The sequence below is a fragment of the Dreissena polymorpha genome, chromosome 3 (assembly GCF_020536995.1).
Source record: "Dreissena polymorpha isolate Duluth1 chromosome 3, UMN_Dpol_1.0, whole genome shotgun sequence".
In the NCBI taxonomy this organism is placed as follows: Eukaryota; Metazoa; Mollusca; class Bivalvia; order Myida; family Dreissenidae; genus Dreissena; species Dreissena polymorpha.
In genome coordinates, this window is record NC_068357.1 from 39,447,882 (window position 1) to 39,470,403 (window position 22,522).

General features: G+C 36.1%; 1 protein-coding gene across 1 annotated transcript in view; it reads left to right on the top strand.

The window, feature by feature from the left end:
* Window positions 1–22,522, top strand: part of LOC127873759 (denticleless protein homolog B-like) — a 49,205-nt gene that overhangs the window by 18,623 nt on the left and 8,060 nt on the right. The window contains exons 3-11 of the mRNA XM_052417717.1: window positions 383–422; window positions 1,167–1,262; window positions 7,382–7,516; window positions 11,376–11,423; window positions 11,703–11,768; window positions 14,013–14,116; window positions 15,669–15,742; window positions 17,249–17,343; window positions 21,369–21,473. Of these exons, the coding sequence (XP_052273677.1) occupies window positions 383–422; window positions 1,167–1,262; window positions 7,382–7,516; window positions 11,376–11,423; window positions 11,703–11,768; window positions 14,013–14,116; window positions 15,669–15,742; window positions 17,249–17,343; window positions 21,369–21,473 (763 nt within the window). The remainder of the gene's footprint in view (window positions 1–382; window positions 423–1,166; window positions 1,263–7,381; window positions 7,517–11,375; window positions 11,424–11,702; window positions 11,769–14,012; window positions 14,117–15,668; window positions 15,743–17,248; window positions 17,344–21,368; window positions 21,474–22,522) is intronic.

Genomic DNA, 22,522 nt, shown 5'->3' on the forward strand with positions numbered 1-22,522 from the left:
TTAGTAAATATATTATTGAAAACACTTTTATTCTCAATTTTGAAGAATATGTTAGCAAACCAATAACAACAACACTACATTTCCCAATTTTAGTTAAAACACCATGATTATCCCCAATCCAAAAGAACCTGGCACTATTCCAAAATATGTGAAAAAATACACTGGCTTGTTGAAATCTTACAACCTTAGAAGTTGGATATAAATATGGACATGATTGCAACTTGCTCATCATTGTTTACATAAAACCTAGAGAAAATAATTGATATTGCAGTTCCCTTCATACATTGAACATACTTGCATGCAGCTGTTGAATTTAGTATGTATCTGTTAAAATGCATGATAGCTATGTATGAGGAATATACTGATTATCGCTCTTTTTCAGGGAACACCCATACCACCATTGGCATGCAGCTTTAATAAATGTAAATATTTTGTTACCTGTTTATTCAATAGAAAATCAAGAAATTTGAAGATGCTTAAGTGTAGATTAACAAATATGTCTTAAAAATGTTCTCTGTTGTTCATGTCTAACATGCAAACAGAGCTGTGAAACAATTTGAAAAAAAGATGGAAATAACAATTGAGACTACATATGTATACAAAAATCCTAGTGTGTGTCCATGGTATACTGGTAGGTACACCATGTAACAAACTTTGAAAGTTAATTATTGAATCATAACACATTCCTCTTCTGTAAGTGTGGAACGTGAACATAAAAAATAAATTTACTTTTAGTTTGCATATTTTCAGATTAACATTTAATAATAATTTGAATAATCTTAATAATTCCAATACAAAAATACTTTTGCTTTTTGAATTCATGAAGATGGGTAGAGTTATGTCTATATGCATACATACCGTTACATGTAACATTTAATTTGTTAAACAAATGTCATTTCTGTCCGATAAATTTTGACAGGTTATGGTACAAAATTCTGACTTTATTTTAGCGTTTGGAAAGTCTGTCTGAATGAAGAAATTAATTGCATAACCCAGGCTCATTTATGACATTTTGCTGATTATGTTAATGGTATTTTGTACAATTATTTACATTACCACATATAAAAGCATGTCTTAACATTATTATAACATTTATTAATTTATTTATTTCCTATTTTAATCCTTTGGCCCTCTTGTAAATAAAATATGTGATACACATGTTGCAGTAACAAACAGCTGTCATATTCTGGCATTGGTTGACGAGAATGGCTCACTGGTGCTGTATAATACTAACCTTGCTGGTGATGAAGCAGTAATAACAGGTATGATCTTGCAGTTGCAATTATCTCATTCACAACTGCTTGCCAGTTGGAGCCTCATGGTTGGGCTACAAGTGTTTTTGGTTGTTTTTTATGTAATGACCTTACTCTGTTATACAACTGATTTCAGTGAATACTGGCGTCGGTAAGCTTTTCTCAATCCAGTTTTCCGTTTTCCAGAGTTTTTTTTACGAAACACGACTGATCTGTCCACAGACTGGTCTGTCAACAACAATGCAGTGTTTGTCATTGGTCATGTTATCATTTAGACTGGTCTGCCTACAACAATGCAGTGTTTGTCAATGGTCATGTTATCATTTAGACTGATCTGCCCACAACAATGCAGTGTTTGTCAATGGTCATATTATCATTTAGACTTGTCTGCCCACAACAATGCAGTGTTTGTCAATGGTCATGCTATCATTTAGACTGGTCTGCCCACAACAATGCAGTGTCTGTCAATGGTCATGTCATCATTTAGACTGGTCTGCCAACAACAATGCAGTGTTTGTCAATGGTCATGTTATCATTTAGACTGGTCTGTCCACAACAAAGCAGTGTCTGTCAATGGTCATGTCATCATTTAGACTGGTCTGTACACAACAATGCAGTGTTTGTCAATGGTCATTTTATCATTTAGACGGTAGTGCGTTCAGTTACAGCGAACGTTCGCTATAGTTCGCGAACCGTCGCGAACGTTCGCTATTGAACGCTCGGTTCGCAGCGAACGTTCGCGAACCGAAGCGAACCCTCTCGGGAGGTAGTTCGCTAGCGAAACCAAGATGGCGGACATATAAGTTGTCGTTGTTGTTCAGTGTAACTTCAATATTTTTTTCTATTTTTGTAGTACATAGAATGAATTGAATTATAAACAAAGTGTATAGGAGGTTTTAGGGATTCCGATAATGACGTCAAGTTTGCGCGTGCACAAATTTTGGCCGTCAACACTGCGGCCATTCTGCTATTGTTTGCGTTTGATGAACCGCATCGTGATAAGGTTTCAATCATATTCGCGATCCTTTTTAAGAACAACAAAATACTCAGAAATTGAAATTCTTTCAGATTAAATAGAATCCAATGAACGAACACAAATAATGACGAAAACAAACAACAATTTGATTGATTTTATGTAATCAACATAAAGAAACTGATTTGAACCTATATGTCTGTAAAAACTTACCTTGTTACAGATTAACTACATCCTCTTGATACATGTAAATGTTTTATTTAATTGTTCACACCAATGTTGACACTCTTTATTTCAGCATTTTTAAACACCCAGTGTTTAATTGCCCCTTTGTTATTCACAAACCGATTATCTCGATATGATCGGATACTGTCCAGACAATTACTAAGAAAACAGGGTGTCATAAACCCAGGGACATTTACTTGTATATCTCTGTATGGGGTCATAGACCGCATGTGTCTGGTCATTAAACACGATTTATGATACCTCCATGTCATCTATTGGCATGTCAAGCCAAAAACTTTACAGTTGCTTTAATAAAATATTTGAACATATTTTAAGAACAAACGTACATTTGTCCGAAATGGATCAACAGGAACTATTAAGTATATATATATATATATTAGCCAGTTTAAACCAGAGACCTACGTCTCTGTTTAAACATAACAATAAAGTGTTTGATAATAACAATACATTAAAAATATTGTGGAAATTTACTGCTACACAATTAACGTATTTAACGGGTACTTGCAAATATAACGTTTAAATATCGTGCGTTACTGCAGTGTTCGAAACATCATCGTGAAAGCAAGCAATCGCGTTTGATCATAATATGGATATAAAATGCTTGGGTAAAATAAGTGTATAGATTTATGGTATAATAAAATGCCAGAATTGTATCGCTCATTATCACTACAAAAGAGTTTTCAATATACATATACATTCAAAGACAGTTCAATTCGCAAAATATGCATGTGTTTTTTTCCATTTGAATGCTAAAATTTATTAATATTTTCATTAAATGTAAACGAAACGAAAATTCATTCAATGTAAAAGAAAATTACAACTACATTTGAAGATTGTAATGTATTGCGCTATTTTAGGGCTTTATTTTATAACTGATTCAATGCACCTCTTACACTAAATTTCGATCGCTAATGAAAAATAACACTCGCATCCACACCACTTATAATTATAATAAAACTATTATAGGTTTTATTATTTTTGAAATATCTTTTATTTAAGTCTTAATCTAAAAAAGAATACGTAGTATTTATAGTTTTGTATTATGAAATTGTCAGTTATTTAATCTTCCGACAACCTTTCCTCTGATACAATGTTGTTATTCGCGATTTCCTCCATCAAAATCGCAATCAATTTTCTGGGAGCCGCCATCTTGAAACGTTCGCGCCGAACTTATCGTTCAATAAGACCGAATCGGAAACGAACGATCATTGGCGAACGTTCGCTGTAACTGAACGCACTACGGGTCTGCCCACAACAATGCAGTGTTTGTCAATGGTCATGTTCTCATTTAGACTGGTCCCACAACAATGCAGTGTTTGTCAATGGTCATGTCATCATTAAGACTGCTCTGCCCACAACAATGCAGTGTTTGTAAATGGTCATGTTATCATTATACCCCCACAAACGTTTAGGTGGGTATATAGGAGTGAACTTGTCTATCTGTTGGTCAGTCTGTCGGTCGGTCGGTCGGCCTGTATTAAGTGTCTGCTCTCTAATTCAAGTTGTTTTCATCCGATCTTCACCAAACTTGGTCAGATGTTTTATCTAGATGATGTCTAGGTCAAGATCCTATATGGGTCATGCTGGGTCAAAAACTAGGTCACAGGGTCACTTAGTGCGTTTTAAAGATTGAGCATGGTGTCCACTCTCTAATTCAAATAGTTTTCATCCGAGCTTCACCAAACGTGGTCAAAAGTTGTATCTAGATGATGTCTAGGCCAAGTTTGAACATGGGTCATGGCTGGTCAAAAACTAGGTCATGGGGTCACTTAGTGCATTTTCAACATTGAGCATGGTGTCTGCTCTCTAATTCAATTAGTGTTCATCCCATCTTCACCAAACTTGGTCAGAAGTTGTATCTAGATGATGTCTATGTCAAGTAGGAATATGGGTCATGCTGGGTCAAAAACTAGGTCATGGGGTCACTTATTGCGTTTAAAACATTCACTCTCTAATTCAAGTAGTTTTCAACCAATATCCTCACCAAACTTGGTCAGAAGTTTTATGTAGATGATCTCTAAGCCAAGTGTGAACATGGGCCAAGCCGGGCCAAAAACTAGGTCATGGGGTCACTTAGTGCATTTTTTAACTTTCAGCATGTTGTCCACTCTCAAATTCAACTTGTTTTCATCCGATCTTCATCAAACTTGGTCAGAAGTTGTATCTTAATGATCTTAAGGCCAAGTTGGAACATGAGTCATGCCAGATCAAAAGCTAGGTCACGGGGTCACTTGAGTACGTTTTACACATTCATCATGGTGTCCGCTCTCTAATTCAAGTAGTTTTCAACCGATCTTCACCACACTTGGTCAGAAGTTGTACTGTAAACGTATTAGAAATTCGTCGGTATGAAATTTCTCGGTTTAATAAAAACAATTAATTTGTTGACACGTAATTTTCGTGGATTTCAAATAAAAATCAACTAATTTGTTGATACGTAATTTCGTGGATTTCAAATTTTCAAGGAAGAGTGACCGTCATAATAATTAAACTTTTATTAAAACAATCTGAGTTATAACGAAGCATAATCTGCTAATCTGTGTTGACAGCAAGACTTGAGGTTAATGTGCACTGAAGCATGAAAGTGTTGCCTATAATTGTTGATAAGAGCGATAAAGCGGCGCACTTGTGGGTCCCCGCTCTTTAATTGCCATCAATGTTGTTTTGACAATATTTGCAATTATCAGCGCAATCGGTCCCCTAGTAGTAACAATTGAGTAATAAGGTCCCTAAAATACACGTGTGAAAAACGTTATGTCTCTTTCAACTTTAATTGGCACTTATTGACATAATTATGTGATAAATCTGATAACTGTTAATTTGACGAAGTCACGTTAAAGAGAACAAACGTTAATGTACAGTTTAAATACCATGCTTGATTTCGAAAGTATTATTACCCTAACACTTATTAAGAAAACAACATATTGTATTAACTAGCATATCTAAATCAAGCAGTCATAAACATCTTCGTTCAAACATATATAATTTACGTCAAACTGGTGGAAAATAACACCATTTTCAATCCGGAAATATTTTAATTAGTCAAGATATATTGTAATGTGACCTACTGATGTGAAGTAACTATTACAAAAATATCTGGGATAAGCGACAACAAAATAAATTGTCGGAAATGACATTCGGAAAATGACCGATGTCGGATTAAAAAGTGTATAAATAATCGATGGTACTTGAATTCTTGTTCAGCTGACAAACGAAATCCACGAAAAATTCGTACCACACGAAATTTAATGGTTTTACAGTATCTAGTTTAGACTGGTCTGCCCACAACAATGCAGTGTTTGTCAATGGCCATGTTATCATTTAGACTGGTCTGCCCACAACAATGCAGTGTCTGTCAATGGTAATGTTATTTAGACTGGTCTGCCCACCACAATGCAGTGTTTGTCAATGGTCATGTTTTCATTTAGACTGGTCTGCCCACAACAATGCAGTGTTTGTCAATGGTCATGTTATCATTTAGACTGGTCCGCCCACAACAATGCAGTGTCTGTCAATGGTTATGTTATCATTTAGACTGGTCTGCCCACGGTAATGCTGTGTTTGTCAATGGTCATGTTATCATTAAGACTGGTCTGTCAACAACAATGCAGTGTTTGTAAATGGTCATGTTATCATTTAGACTGGTCTGCCAACAACAATGCAGTGTTTGTCAATGGTCATGTTATCATTTAGACTGGCCTGTCCACAACATGCAGTGTTTGTCAATGGTCATGTTATCATTTAGACTGGTCTGTCCACAACAATGCAGTGTTTGTCAATGGTCATGTTGTCATTTAAACTGGTCTGCCCACAACAATGCAGTGTTTGCCAATGGTCATGTCATCATTTAGACTGGTCTGCCCACAACAATGCATTGTTTGTCATTGGTCATGTTATCATTTAGACTGGTCTGCCAACAACACTGCAGTGTTTGTCAATGGTCATGTTATCATTTAGACTGGTATGTTCACAACAATGCAGTGTTTGTAAATGGTTATGTTATCATTTAGACTGGTCTGCCCACAACAATGCAGTGTTTGTCAATGGTCATGTTATCATTTAGACTGGTCCGCCCACAGCAATGCAGTGTCTGTCAATGGTTATGTTATCATTTAGACTGGTCTGCCCACAATAATGCTGTGTTTGTCAATGGTCATGTTATCATTTAGACTGGTCTGTCCACAACAATTTAGTGTTTGTAAATGGTCATGTTATCATTTAGACTGGTCTGCCCACAACAATGCAGTGTTTGTCAATGGTCATGTTATCATTTAGACTGGTCTGTCCACAACATGCAGTGTTTGTCAATGGTCATGTTATCATTTAGACTGGTCTGTCCACAACAATGCAGTGTTTGTCAATGGTCATGTTATCATTTAGACTGGTCTGCCCACAACAATGCAGTGTTTGTCAATGGTCATGTCATCATTTAGACTGGTCTGCCCACAACAATGTATTGTTTGTCAATGGTCATGTTATCATTTAGACTGGTCTGCCCACAACAATGCAGTGTTTGTCAATGGTCATGTTATCATTTAGACTGGTATGTTCACAACAATGCAGTGTTTGTCAATGGTCATGTTATCATTTAGACTGGTCTGCCCACAACAATGCAGTGTTTTTCAATGGTCATGTCATCATTTAGACTGGTCTGTCCACAACAATGCAGTGTTTGTAAATGGTCATGTTATCATTTAGACTGGTCTGCCCACAACAATGCAGTGTTTGTCAATGGTCATGTTATCATTTAGACTGGTCTGTCCACAACATGCAGTGATTGTCAATGGTCATGATATCATTTAGACTGGTCTGTCCACAACAATGCAGTGTTTGTTAATGGTCATGTTATCATTTAGACTGGTCTGTCCACAACAATGCAGTGTTTGTCAATGGTCATGATATCATTTAGACTGGTCTGCCCACAACAATGCAGTGTTTGATGTGGAGTGGAGCTGCAGTGATCACAAGCTGCTGACTGCTTCTGGTGACCAGACAGTGTGCCTCTGGGACTCGCACTGCAAGACAAAGCTGCTCACCTTCAAAGGTACGGACTGAATCATCTTTTTCAGATTATGATTTTTAGGTAAGAACATTTGTTTGTAAAAACATTTTACAAAAATTCATTCACATTTCGTCCAGAAATGCCATTCGAAATAATGATAACAAGGTAAACAAAACAAAGCAGTGTTATAAAAAAAAATCCGCAAAAATAGCATTCTGAAAGTGTATTATACAGAGTAGCGTTGTTACATCGGAGCATTCGTTCGATGCTTTTGAACAGATTATCGTTGAATTAATTGTGCACAACTGTAAATGTTTTGTTCGATTCTGAATTGAGCATTATTAAATTTGTATTCGGAACTTTGGAATTACGCTTCCAAATTTTAATGCTAATGCGACAATAAAAAATTATAGCGTCAAATAAAAAGTGCTTTATCCTTTGTCTCAATAAAAAGCGCGCAAAAATTATACAGACATGAAGAACGTGGCATGGAAAGTATGGGTGTATTTTGTGTTGTATAAAAACGGGAACATCACGTCAGGTGAATTACGCGTGTTCAGTGGAAAAAAACGCCCCGGTTGGACGTTATTTCATCACATCTTTAAAGAGAATTTGCGAATTTTGTGTTTCTTGTTATTCTTGAGCACATTTATAGTAAATATATACCAGAATTTGCTTTAAAACTGGAATATACGGGATTATCGGGTAATTGGCAAGTTATAATTTTGGTACAAGTAAGCAATATATTGCAATACGGGTTTTTGAACTGACAATATATTGCAATACGGTTTTTGGCGTATTGTTGCAGCACTAATATTTACTATGCAGTGTCCGACAAATTTCTTATTTTTCAGGTAGCCCACTGGGCTACCTTTAAAAATATTTGGTAGCCCATAAAATTTTCCTACAAAATGATAAGAGGCAGGTTTTCATCTTTATTTTATTTCTTCATTTACATATACATAATATGTATATGTAAAAACAGCAAGTAGTCTGATGTACACAGTCAATATCGTATATTAATGTTACAGTACAGGCACCGTGTACTTAAATGTAAATGTACCAAAGAAAATCATATACTACATGTAGATATTACATGTATGTGCACATGTATGTGTACTTAAATTCGGACAGCACGTTAAGTCGTAAACGTAAATAAAGCGTTTAGATGATCAATACGATTGACTCGTATGATGTTAATCAATGCAATTGCCCTTTTTAACAACAAATACCGAGTTTCAAGAAATCAAGAGTATTACATCATTTATTTACTTGTGTCCGACTTTAAGTACTGTCCGAATTTACGTATTGCATCCGTATGTTACGACACTTGTGTGCAGTCAGTATACAGAACAATAATTGTTTCAATAATGAAGGAACTGATACAGTGTGCCGTAACGGTAACGATACAGCGTGTTTACATGACATTTTATTAAGAGAAAATGTCAATGACAAATAATTCGCGAGATACACCGGTACTTTAGTTGAAATTCACAACGAAACTTTTAATGGAAATTAAATGATCTCAATGTTGTACCCTCTACGAAATTTTTATTTACAAATAAATACACCCACGCCAATTTTCGCGCGCTTTTTATCAGGACAAAGAAATTCATTTTTTAAATGTAGAATTTTGTAACCTAAAATAGCTGTACACAACGCGTGCAAACCCGTGGCAGGTTATTTACGCATGTTGCACTACAGCGGTCCTGATTGGGAGCTTATTTCATCATATCTTTAAATAGAACCATATGCCGAAATTCATTTGACACTTTAGAAAATTTCAAACGTTTGTGTTTATGACTCTTATCATCTATATTACCCACCCATAATTTGGTTTTAAAAATATAAATCGGGCATATATGCCATGGGATTATTGATTAACAGTCGATTAATCCAATTATTAATTGACAATGCAAACTAATTAGCAGGTGTTAACCGCGTTCACAAAGTTGTCATAAATATTCATTTACGGTTTCGTTACCGACTTACCGTTTTGAAGAATCCGCTATTGTTTTGATTTATTTAATGTTTGGCGTCCTTGGATAATTAACGACATCAAAAACGTTGTCGCAATTACTCATTGTTGCGGTTAACAAAGAATTCCAAACTGCGAAATGATGTTGCATCATGTGCGCCAACTGTCCAACCGCCTCTTATTTTATTATTAGCAGACGACAAATGTGGATTCTGATTGGATGATTAAAATACACTGGTACTGTTTAAGACATTACCGCAAGTGATCGGTGACTGATTAGATAAAAGACTGATCCCGAAAAAGCACGAGTTTAGAAAAACCCACTAATCACCCTGGTACAAACAACGCTGGTCCATTATATCAACCAATGATAGCTGCCTTTAAATAATAACGGTTGATACGGTGTGTGATTTTGAAAGGATTATAAATGGGTCATGTTTATTTGTACCAGCAGATTAGTGGGTTTTTCCAATAAGTTGTTTTTTCCGGGATACATATATTGATTGCACTTTGTTATCGGATTATTAGCAATACACAGTGTACAAACACATGGTCAGTGTGTTTATTCTACGTATGTCGTTCAATAAACCGGGCTTCCGCTCTTATAGATTTATAGTAGCCCGGCGGGCGTCAGCTGGAAAATTTCAGTAGCCCGATGAAAAATTTCGGTAGCCCCCGGGCTCCGGGCAATGGATTTGTCGGACACTGACTATGTCCCTTGTCATATTGCTTCATATTTTGCATACTTCTTTACCAGCATAACCCCAATCAATAAACAAGAGCAGACAACTTATTAGGTATTTTGTAAGGATTATGGCCCTTTTTTCACATAGAAAATTGAAAATTTGGTTAAGTTTTGTGTTTAGGTGCACTTTATTCCTAAAGTATCAAAGCTATTGCTTTCATGCTTGCAACACTTACTAACTATAATAAGGGGACTGTGCAGGCAAAGTTATGTTTCTCTGACTGGCATTTTGACAGAATTATGTGCCCCTTTTATACCTAGATAATTGAACATTTGGTTAAGTTTTGTGTGTTAGTCCATTTTACTCCCTAAAGTATCATAGCTATAATTGCATTCAGACTTGGAACACTTGCTAACTATCATAAGTGGACTGTACAGGAAAAGTTGCATAAGTCTTGTTGGCATTTTAACTGAATTATGGCCTTTTTTGACTTAGTAACTTTGATTATTTTGTTAAATTTTGTGTTTAGATCCACTTTACTTCTTAAGTATCAAGGCTATTGCTGTCAAACTTCAAATACTTTCTTATTATCATGAGGGTACTGTACCTGGCAAGTTGAATTTGAACTTGACCTTTGAATGACCTTGACTCTCAAAGTCAAATTAATAAATTTTGCTTAAATTGCCATTACTTCTTTATTTATGATCAGATTTGATTCATACTTTGTAACATTTAAACATGGTAAAAAAAATAATTTTTAGTTCATTTTTGACGGACCATCCCACCCATTCAAGCTATTGCTATCAAACTTAAAATAAAATCTTATTACTTTGTTTTATGTCTTTACAAATGTTCAATAGATTGTGGAAAATATACCTGAACTCAGAATCATCTATAAAGTACAACTTCTTTAAAACATAAGCGATCAATATGTTTCAATTATGGTCCTCTCCACTTAGAATATGACTATATTACCTTGACCTTATTGAATATGAACAATTTCCCCATCATGGCTTACGTTATACTGTCAAGCACTTGAATAGTCGAGCGCGCTGTCTTCTGACAGCTCTTGTATTAATTGGTTTTGCTTGACAATTTTTTAGCAAGTTTAAAGTTTAAAGTAAAGAAATGCTATGTTGCCTGTTTAATGGAGGTCTTAAAAGTTGCCTTCGAGATGACGTATTATATCACATTCTGAGTATTCTGAATTTATTTTATTTTTCAATGTTTTTTTCAGGGCATACAAGTTCAGTTCGCTCAGTCAAATACAGACCTCATGATAGCTGTAAGTAAAGAATAGCAATACTGTGTCCAAGGTTACATATCTTTTAATAAATCAAAAGAATGATTATGATGGAAAAATTAAAAAATGAGAGAATCAGGTTTCTGTAAAAAAAAGATAAGATATAATTATGGCAAAAAATGCATGAAATTCATTTTCTAATGTTAATTATTTCCTCTTTAAGTTTAATTTCTATTCCCTGCTAGTTCCCCCACTGTCTTAAGTAAAGGATCGACTTTAGCCTCAACATTAAAGTGTGTCACATGTACATTTCAATTGTAGCTGTGTTTGCCTCTGGCAGCCGTGACGGTCATGTGAGAATATGGGACTCCAGGTGCAATATCAAAGGTAGCACTTCTTATTAGGGATGCAACGGGTACCCGAAATATCCGATGATCTCGGATCCAACTTCAGATTTGCGGGTACGGATGCACCCCTGGAAATTTTGGTTCCGAATATTTATTGTCATAGTTGTATGTAACCAGGCGCAATTTTCACAAGTATTGTTTTTACAGACTGGTTCTGTTAAGAAGATAAAATACACGTATAATAGTCGATATTTATTGACATGTGACAGTAAAATAGTAGATCATTCGAGATCATTCGGCTTTTATTGTCTAAGAGTGTCATTGGACATTCCGTAATAAGCGCGGAAAGCAAAACTATGTCAAAATCATGGAGGATTTACACATTACAAATGCAATTCCTAATGGCAATAAGTAAGTTTTCAATCCTTACTGTCTTTCTGAGTTCTATTAAAAACAACGGTAGTGGATCCAGTGTGGCTGAAATGTTATTCAGGTAAATTTTGCCTAATTTCGCGACCTGTCAAATTGCGTTTTGTATCATCATGATCATGTATTGTCTTGAAAGCATCTTTCGTCATATACTTAGTGTTTAAATGATATCTTGTGATGCATGGAACTTCAATTCCCAGTGAGATAATCTTCTCCACAGCAGGAGACCTCGTCAGTGCTCATAAGGCTGGCCTGGAGCCGAACAATGTTGATATGTTAATTTTTGTGAAAACAAACATCAAACTGCATGAACAGTGAAAAGTGTATGTTAACGAGCATACTATTAAGTGAATAAGTGTTGAGGTTTCGTTTAATTCTGTTAACAATGTTAAACGAGAAATTTTTTATGTTTTTTGTTAATAAATGTTTAATGTTTTTGACTGTTTAATGTTTTTAGTCAAATTATCCTCCTAAAACATTGATTTCTTTAATTTAGACAGAATTGCTAATTTCCTCTTATTTGAGGGATACGGATCCGAAAAAAATCCGAAAAAACCTTATTTGGATTAAGATTCGGATCCGAACAAATTTTTTGGATTCGTTGCAGCCCTACTTCTTATACACAGAACGGTCTTACTTTGTCTCTCATTATTCAGCCGAGAGACAGCTTCATCAGCACTTATAAAATACTTAACCCTTTACCACTTAGATACGTATTTTTACGCATTTGCAGTCCATATGAAAGTAAAATTTAATTCAAGACCTTTCTTACTAGAATTAAGTTTTTAAGGCTTCATCTCCAACCCTTAGATACTGATGAGCAGCAAACAGCATAAAACCTGAACAGACTGTGAGTTACTCGCAGGCTGCTCTGGTTTTATGCTGTTTGCACATTGCCATTTTTACTTTGACTTTGAGAGGGAAAGGGTTTAACTCAAACCAGAGTTCTGATTCTCACAAGTAATCATATTGCATTTAAAAAGTTATTGTTTATTTGCATGTTAGGACAACGTTATGAAGGTTTTTAAAAATGGTTTCCTTTATTAGTATGCAGTCACCGTAAACAGGCTAATATTTTACGGAGTACACATTGGACAATTCTAAAATTTATTAGGGATTTATCAAATGACACAATAACAAAAATGAGGACTGCACAATTTTAATGTGGAGAGGGACTAAGCTATCCTTTGTTGTCATGGATTATCAGAGCTGATACATTGTCTGAAAAAAAAACATGTTTTTTTTTGTGAGTAACAAAAGTTTGAAAATAGTGTAAAAAAAAATTTGAGTACCCCATTAAAAACTGGCAGTATTCGGAAAATATTCCAATGTGTTTTTGATAGACACACTCTTGACTGATGTCCATTCAAAGTTTCTTCTTAAATTATGCAGTTCCCAATCAATTTTTGTCTACGCCTGGATATTTTGTTCCCTCTTGCCAGATTTGTTGCTGTTATTTTCCACACAAACCACAGGTCAGGGTCCCATTTGACCTCTAGCCTTGTAAGGTCCTGCAGTATGTTCAGTAAATTATAATTGGGCTGTGCTCTGTAAAAAGGGGGTTTAATGAATGTGTGTAAAGTGTCATACAAGCTTAGCCTGTGCAGTCTGCACAGGCTAATCAGGGACGACATTTTCCGCTTTTATGATATTTTCTGTTTAAATAAAGTATCTTCTTAGCAAAAATCGGGTTTAGGTGGAAAATGTTGTCCCTGATCAGCCTGTGCGGACTGCACACGCTAATCTGGGACAATACTTTACGCACATGCATTAAACCCTCTTTTCACAGAGCATGACTCAATTGGATTTCTCCTTTCAACTCGGTTATTAATCTCTATCCCCCGTTTCATTGCAGAAGGTAAGGTGAGCTGTGTGGACCGTATCAAGAACGCTCACAGCATGGTCCAGCAGACACCTGGCAAAAAGAAGAAATCACGACTGGGCGCTGCCCAGACACAGGTTAGAACTCACAACAAAACAATAAGGGCATTAAAATTATTTGTGTTGTTTTGAAAACTAGGATGGTCATGAGTTTGATTGTAAACCTAGGATTTAGGTGATAAGGGCTTGTTTTTATGCCCCTGGTAGGGTGGCATATAGCAGTTGAACTGTCAGTCAGTCAGTATGTCAGTCTGTCCGTACGTCCGAAAAAACTTTAAAACATTGGCCATAACTTTTTAAATATTGAAAATAGCACCTTGATATTTGGCATGCGTGTGAATCTCATGGAGCTGCACATTTTGAGTGGTAAAATTTCAAGGTGAACATCATCCTTCAGGTCTAGGGTCAAAAAAAGTCAGGGGAAGTAATAAGCTTTAAATGGACAAAGTTATCTGACCTGCCCACGTATATTTTTGTTAAATAAATCAAAGCGGTGCAGTAGGCGGCATTGTGTTTCTGACAAACACATTGTGGTAAAAGGTCAATTACAAGGTCATCCTTTATGGTCTACGGTAAAAATACAGATTTAAGGGAAGTAATAAGCTTTAAAAAGGGAGTAAATTATTCAATATTGAACATTGCCACTTTTTTATATTTTTCATGCATGTGTATCTCATGGAGCTGCACATTTTAGTTGGTGAATCTACAGTCACCGTAGAGGCTTTTAATTATTTGCTACTAAAAATAGAGATTTGTTACGACAGTTATTTTCAAGGGAAGTAATTTATATAATTATAAATCTCATATTATATATTTCCTTACCATGAATTGAAGTTCTTTTCACAGTTACTTTACAGATTTATTATTTTGATTGTTTATAACCCAAATGATTGATTTTTCAAAGTTTTTTTAAATGATATAATTATAATTCCCCCCCCCCCCCCCCCCTACCCCCGGTTGGATTGGTAAAAATTCAAGGGAAGTAATAACCTTTAAAGGGAGATGATTTCTATACCTGCCAAATGATAAATAGAAATTTTATTTTAATGCGGCGCAGAAGGGGGCATTGTGTTTCTGACAAACACATCTCTTGTTTACTTTATTTAAGGGATGAGCCTGGTCTTCCATTATGGGGGAAATATCAACAAAATTAAGAAAGGGGAAAAATCCCAAAGTAAGCTTGAAATTTAGGGAAAATTGCATCATTTTAAAGAAATTCTCTTTAGGAAAGAGCCTATCTCTTAGGGAAAGGGTTCATTATAAGGCACTTGCTGAAGAAGGAAAAAGGCCTGCAGATCATTTGAAGGGTTGCTGGGTGAATCTTAGTTTTGACTTTCAAACAAAGGATCCTTGATGTAGATGTATTTGGGGCATTTGTTATATGACTGATGCATGTATGGTTGCTTATACTGGAAAAAAATGTTTATTTATTTGGTTGAAAAAAAGAAAATTGGTTGACATCTTGGCAATATTTTTATGAACTATTAACTGATTTAAACCATATTTATCAAATTAAACTGATATATGAAACTGCTAGAGATTTTTGAGTTTAAGAAATGAACTAAAAATTTCTGCTAGAAACTTTGCAAATAAAACCCCTGGGTAATTATGTATTTGTTCATGTTTACAGGACTCGCAGCAGTCTGTTACCGCGGTGATCTTCCAAGATGAGAACATTCTCACCACTGCTGGGGCTGTTGATGGGTGAGTTCTGTGGTGTAGACAAAAAGGTTCCATTTTACCAGCTTAATAAAGGCCAATTGGAGGGAGAAAGGGGGCTTCACCCCAACCCCACCCCCACCCACCCACAAAATGTCCAGATGAAGGTGCTTTCATGTTTGTTTGTTTTTTATGAAAGACACAAATAAAATAATTTGATGAGTCTGACTAGTTGTTTAGGGGGGTATATAGGAGTGAGCTTGTCTGTTGGTCGGTCCGTGTCTGCTCTCTAATTCAAGAAGTTTTCATCCGATCTTCACCAAACTTGGTCAGAAGTTGTATCTACATGATGTCTAGGCCAAGTTCAAACATGGGCCTTGCCGGGACAAAAACTAGGTCACGGGGTCACTTAGTGTGTTTTAAACATTCAGCATGTTGTCCGCTCTCTACTTCAAGTAGTTTTCATCAGAGCTTCACCAAACTTGGTCAGAAGTTGTATCTAGATGATGTCTAGGCCATGTTGAACATGGGTCATGGCAAGTCAAAAACTAGGTCACGGGGGTTTACTTAGTGCGTCTTAAACATTGAGCATGGTGTCCACTCTCTAATTCAAGTAGTTTTCATCCGATCTTCACCAAACTTGGTCAGAAGTTGTATCTAGATGATGTCTAGGTCAAGTTCGAATATGGGCCATGCAGGGTCAAAAACCAGGTCACGGGGTCACTTAGTGCGTTTTAAACATTGAGCATGGTGTCCGCTGTTTTTTGTGAAGACAACATGCAAAATATTCTGTGTCAATGCGGCATGTGGGGGTATTCGTCATGTCTGTGACAAAGCTCTAGTTGTTGTCAGCATAATAAGTCTCACAATGTATTTTAATTGTATTTCAACACTAGATTCATTATCTATAGTGTTTTGTTAAACACCGATTAAGCCTACATAGTGTACATTCATTCGTACACAATCTTGAGTGAGTTTACAGTTATTACACACATTTTCAAAATAAAGCAAGATTTATCCCAGTTGTATAGATTTATCTGATGTTTTCTTTTAAACTCTGATAATGATGTACATAATCTTGAAAAGGATGACAGTATTTTAAGATTTACCAGGACTTGGCAGCTTTCCGATTGTTCTCAGAAATGAGTTGCAGTTATGACATTTCGTGTTTTGTATTGAATTCTATTTTAGGTACCAGCAAATTCTAACTTAAATGTAGACTTTCCAACTTCTTTGAAAATTGTTGCAAATAATCTTGTAAATTATATTTGAGCCAGGCTATGGGACATTTGGGTTTAATGGATATCTGTAAAGTGGTGGTCCAGATTTGCCTGCGCAGTCCGAACAGGCAAATCTGGCACAACACTTTCCCCCTACACTGGATATTCCTTTAAAAGAGTCTGCCTTTGAACAAGAATTTAAAACAATCTGAAAGTATCATCCCTGATTAGCCTGTGCAGATATTTACGCTTATCCATAAAGCCCAGTTTCCCAGATCACAGCCCATATTTGATGCCTGCTATTACACGTGACTACATCATGCTATTTCAGTTGTATCAAGGTATGGGATATCAGGAAGATCAAGCCAGAGACCAGTACCCCCGTGTACAGCTTTCCGTACGCTGGTACCTCAAAACGCACTCATGGTAAGAGACCAGTACCCCCGTGTACAGCTTTCCGTACGCTGGTACCTCAAAACGCACTCATGGTAAGAGTCCAGTACCCCTGTGTACAGCTTTCCGTACGCTGGTACCTCAAAACGCACTCATGGTAAGAGACCAGTACCCCTGTGTACAGCTTTCCGTACGCTGGTACTCAAAACGCACTCATGGTAAGAGACCAGTACCCCCGTGTACAGCTTTCCGTACGCTGGTACCTCAAAACGCACTCATGGTAAGAGACCAGTACCCTTGTGTACAGCTTTCCGTACGCTGGTACCTCAAAACGCACTCATGGTAAGAGACCAGTACCCCCGTGTACAGCTTTCCGTACGCTGGTACCTCAAAACGCACTCATGGTAAGAGACCAGTACCCCCGTGTACAGCTTTCCATACGCTGGTACCTCAAAACGACTCATGGTAGGTGGCCCACAGACCAATGGCAATCTTGATCCTGTACTCCAAATATCATTCCTAAGTAACTAAACTTGCATACATTAAGAAGATATGACACGTTAAGTTGATGTGGGAGCTCATTCCAATTCATGTTTACTGTATTCAAATACATGCAAGCTGTAAAAAAAGGGAAGTATGTAAAAAATAATCAAAATAAAAAATCAGAGATTACAAGTGCTTGAAATTCTTTGATTGTATACGAGCTTTTAATAGGCTTTTGAGGTTGCAATCAGCTGAAATTACTATCCTTTTTATGTACCCCACTATAGTAGTGGGGGACATATTGTTTTTGCCCTGTCTGTTGGTTGGTCTGTTGGTTGGTTGGTTGGTTTGCGCCAACTTTAACATTTGCAATAACTTTTGCAATATTGAAGATAGCAACTTGATATTTGGCATGCATATGTATCTCATGGAGCTGCACATTTTGAGTGGTGAAAGGTCAAGGTCATCCTTCAAGGTCAAAGGTCAAATATATGGGTCAAAATCGCTCATTTAATGTACACTTTTGCAGTATTTCAATATTCAAGATAGCAACTTGATATTTGGCATGCATGTGTATCTCATGGAGCTGCACATTTTTTCTTTCAAATTATTGAAAGTGAACTTAAATTCACCCTTCAAACACTTGAATTCTCACGAAATTAAATCTCGAGAAGCCATGCTTAAAACATGTTACCTGAAAAGGTATCTTTGATGTTTCTCTCCAAGACAGTCAGTGCCTGAATTTAATGGGGAAAAACTGATAAAAAAGAACCAAGTGATTATAACATGTACACCGTTTCAAGAGTACGACGATACTTTATTGAAATTGTGCTTTAATATTAGAATATGATAATCAATAGGCATGCAACGGAAAGTAATGTATGAATTAATACCTCTGACGAAAATACGCCAAATCCATATCCAATTGAACTTGTGTGCCGCGTCTATGTTTGTAAGAAATTAACAATGGTTTTGCAACCACAAAACATCACTGAAATATATATATAAAAGATCGGAATGAAATAACGATAAAACTTCGACCAAACTCAGATGAAAATTATGTGATCCAATGGAGAGTAATAATAAATATGACTTTGTTTTACATTATCTTAACAACAAGCACATGTAGAAATCCTATGAAACCATTGCTTACCTGTTTTCCACAGTCCATGTGACAATCGAAAAGCACGTTTTGTATGCCACAGGGGCCTAGATAGCAGGAAAAGCAAACAATGTATTGGCTTCGAATAATAACTTGACAGTCAACACAAACATTGAGTGGATAATTCGCGCATAAGTACACATTGTTATTTTTAGCTAGAATATTATATATGAAATTTATATAGTGGAGCTATCTTACTCACCCAGGCGTCTGTGTTAGCGTGAAAATGTTAAAGTTTTCGTACTACCCCAAATATTTTCTTTGTCCCTTGACATTTTGCTTTCATATTTTGCATACTTGTTAACCAACATGACCCCAACCTATAAACAAGAGCAGACAACTCTATCAAGCATTTTGTTATAATTATGGCCCTTTTTCCACTTAGAATATGCAGCAAATGTTAAAGTTTTCGTACTACCCCATGTATTTTCATTGTCCCTTGACATATTGCTTTTATATTTTTCATACTTGTTTACCAACATCACCCCAACATATAAACAAGAGCAGACAACTCTATCAAGCATTTTGTCATAATTATTGCCCCTTTTATACTTAGAATATGCATATTATTGATAAATATATGTTAAAGTTTGCGTACTACCCCAAATATTTCCTATATCCTTTGACATATTGCTTTTATATGTTGCAAACTTGTTTACCAACATGACCCCCAACCTATTAACAAGAGCGGACCACTGCATCAAGCATTTGGCCATAATTATAGCCCCTTTTCCACTTAGATAATTTAATATTTTGCTTAAATTGCCATAACTTCTTTATTTATGATCATTTTATTATTACTTTGACAAAACAATACTTACCTGAATACCACAATGGATTCCACTCAAACAATACCCCACGCCCCTACCAGAATCCCCCCCCAACCTCACCCCCCCCCCCCCCCCCCCCAATTTTTATGTCCCCCACTTTAGTAGTGGGGGACATATTGTTTTTGCCCTGTCTGTTGGTCTGTTGGTTGGTTGAGTAGTGGGGACATATTGTTTTTGCCCTGTCTGTTGGTTGGTCTGTTGGTTGGTTGGTTTGCGCCAACTTTTTGCAATAACTTTTGCTATGTTGAAGATAGCAACTTAATATTTGGCATGCATGTGTATCTCATGAAGCTCCACATTTTGAGTGGTGAAAGGTCAAGGTCATCCTTCAATGTCAGAGGTCAAATATATGTGGCCAAAATCGCTCATTTTATGAATACTTTTGCAATATTGAAGATTCAAGATAGCAACTTGATATTTGGCATGCATGTGTATCTCATGAAGCTGCACATTTTGAGTGGTGAAAGGTCAAGGTCATCCTTCAAGGTCAGAGGTCAAATATATGTGGCCCAAATGGCTTATTTTATGAATACTTTTGCAATATTGAAGATAGCAACTTGATATTTGGCATGCATGTGTACCTCATGGAGCTGCACATTTTGAGTGGTGAAAGGTCAAGGTTATCCTTCAAGGTCAGAGGTCAAATATATGTTGCCCAAATCGCTTATTTTATGAATACTTTTGCAATATTGAAGATAGCAACTTGATATTTGGCATGCATGTGTATCTCATGGAGCTGCACATTTTGAGTGGTGAAAGGTCAAGGTCATCCTTCAAGGTCAAATATATGGGTCAAAATTGCGCATGTAATGTCACTTCTGCAATATTGAAGCTAGCAATTTTATATTTGAAATGCGTGTGTATCTCAAGGAGCTGCATATTTTGAGTGGTGAAAGGTCAAGGTCATCCTACAAGGTCAAACGTCATATAGGGAGACATTATGTTTCACAAACACATCTTGTTGCATAAATGGCTGTCCAGTAAGTGCAATGGTTGATTCACACTTCTCATCTGTGACAGATGTTCTATTCACACCTGGCATATCTGAGATTTTTGGTAACCTTGCAGTGATATTTTTACAAATTTTCTCATCTGAGTCCTGGGACTCGATAAATTACAAATCTATGAGTTCCCAAATTGAAAGAATGAGTCCAAATATTAAACGATATTATTTTTTCAGAAATTTCAATGCATTTTTGGGACTCAAATGATAAGAAACTTTGCATCCCCAGAGGTTTTTGTGAGTCAAGGACATAGGACTCACATTTAAAAAAAATCACTGATCCTTACAGAACTGATGGGGAACTCTGATACCCTCCTTCCCCCCCCCCCCCCCCCCACACACTCACATCACAAGATCACACCAAAATGTAATATATTTTTAGTAAAAATTAATAAGCTAGCTTAAAGTTGAAGCTATATCTAGTCAGTTTATTAGTTATAAGTGCAAGGACATACTCTAGAATCTTACATAACGTACCATCATGTGTAATAGAACCTTTAACACTTCAAAACACACACAGGTCTTTGATGACTTGACTTCGTTCATTGGCTTTATGTGTTGCTTGTGCTTTGGTTTGTAGGATTCTCAAGCCTGGTGTTTGATTGCTACAAGTCCCGGCTGTTTGCAAGCTGTACGGACGATGTGATCTACTCCTACGACTTCATCAGATACACTCCAACACCAGGTACATGTTAATCCCAACAACTTTATAATAAATTATATTCTTTGTTATTACTGTGAAACCATTTATTTTCGACAGCACAAAATTTCGTCATTTTTATAAAAATGACGATTTCGTCAGCACTTAAATTCGCCGATTTCTGATTTTTGAATTAAAAAAAAATAGGTCAGTCAATATCCGATTTGCGTGTAATACATATTCGCGATCAATCGCAGTTGCGAAAAATCGTGGTATGAATGCGGGAACACACTTGAGAATCACTGCAGGAGGTGGGCCTGTTTGTCACATGTCAATTTACTAGTCTTTTGTTATCAAGGGACAGTAATGGACCCTCTTAATGTATGCCCTTCACACGTTCATTGTTATGATTAGCGGACAAGTGGGATCGAATAACCGTTAACAAGTGTTTGTAACAACGAAGCCAATTGCCAATTAGTCTTATTCTATCAAATAGCAAATCAAACTAGTCACTTTTGTTTATTTTCTTGGGTATGTGTTCTAGTTGGTATGATTTTTATTAAAATGCTGTCAATACCGTTTAAAAACTGTTTGTGTTATATGAAAGAGGTTCCAGATTGTAAAGTGTTGTTTTTTTCAAATAAAATGCTTTTTTATTCTGATATCAACCTTAAAATTATTAACTCTATGTGTGTGTTTGTTCTTAAAAAGTAAACTACCGGTATATAAATCAATAATGTCAATAATTTAAAATTAAATAAATTGATACATATAAAATAGATAAAACAGTAATAAGTGTGGTTAAACGCAAACAATCAAACAACAAACAGCAATTAAAATATTCTTTATTAATTTGTGATAAATACGCATGTTGATCACACATCGTCATCCTTTCATTTGGTTTATTGTCTTTCATCGGCATTCGCTGCGTGATGGCTAATATGCAACACCCCTGAAAAACACAATGCACCTAATGGGTAATAAAGTTATAAACAATTAGCGCTAATTCATTACCATTCTATTTAAACGAAGTCAACGCATTCGATACAGCTGTACTGCACACGCATTTTAAAGAAGTGTAACGTGTCAGTTAA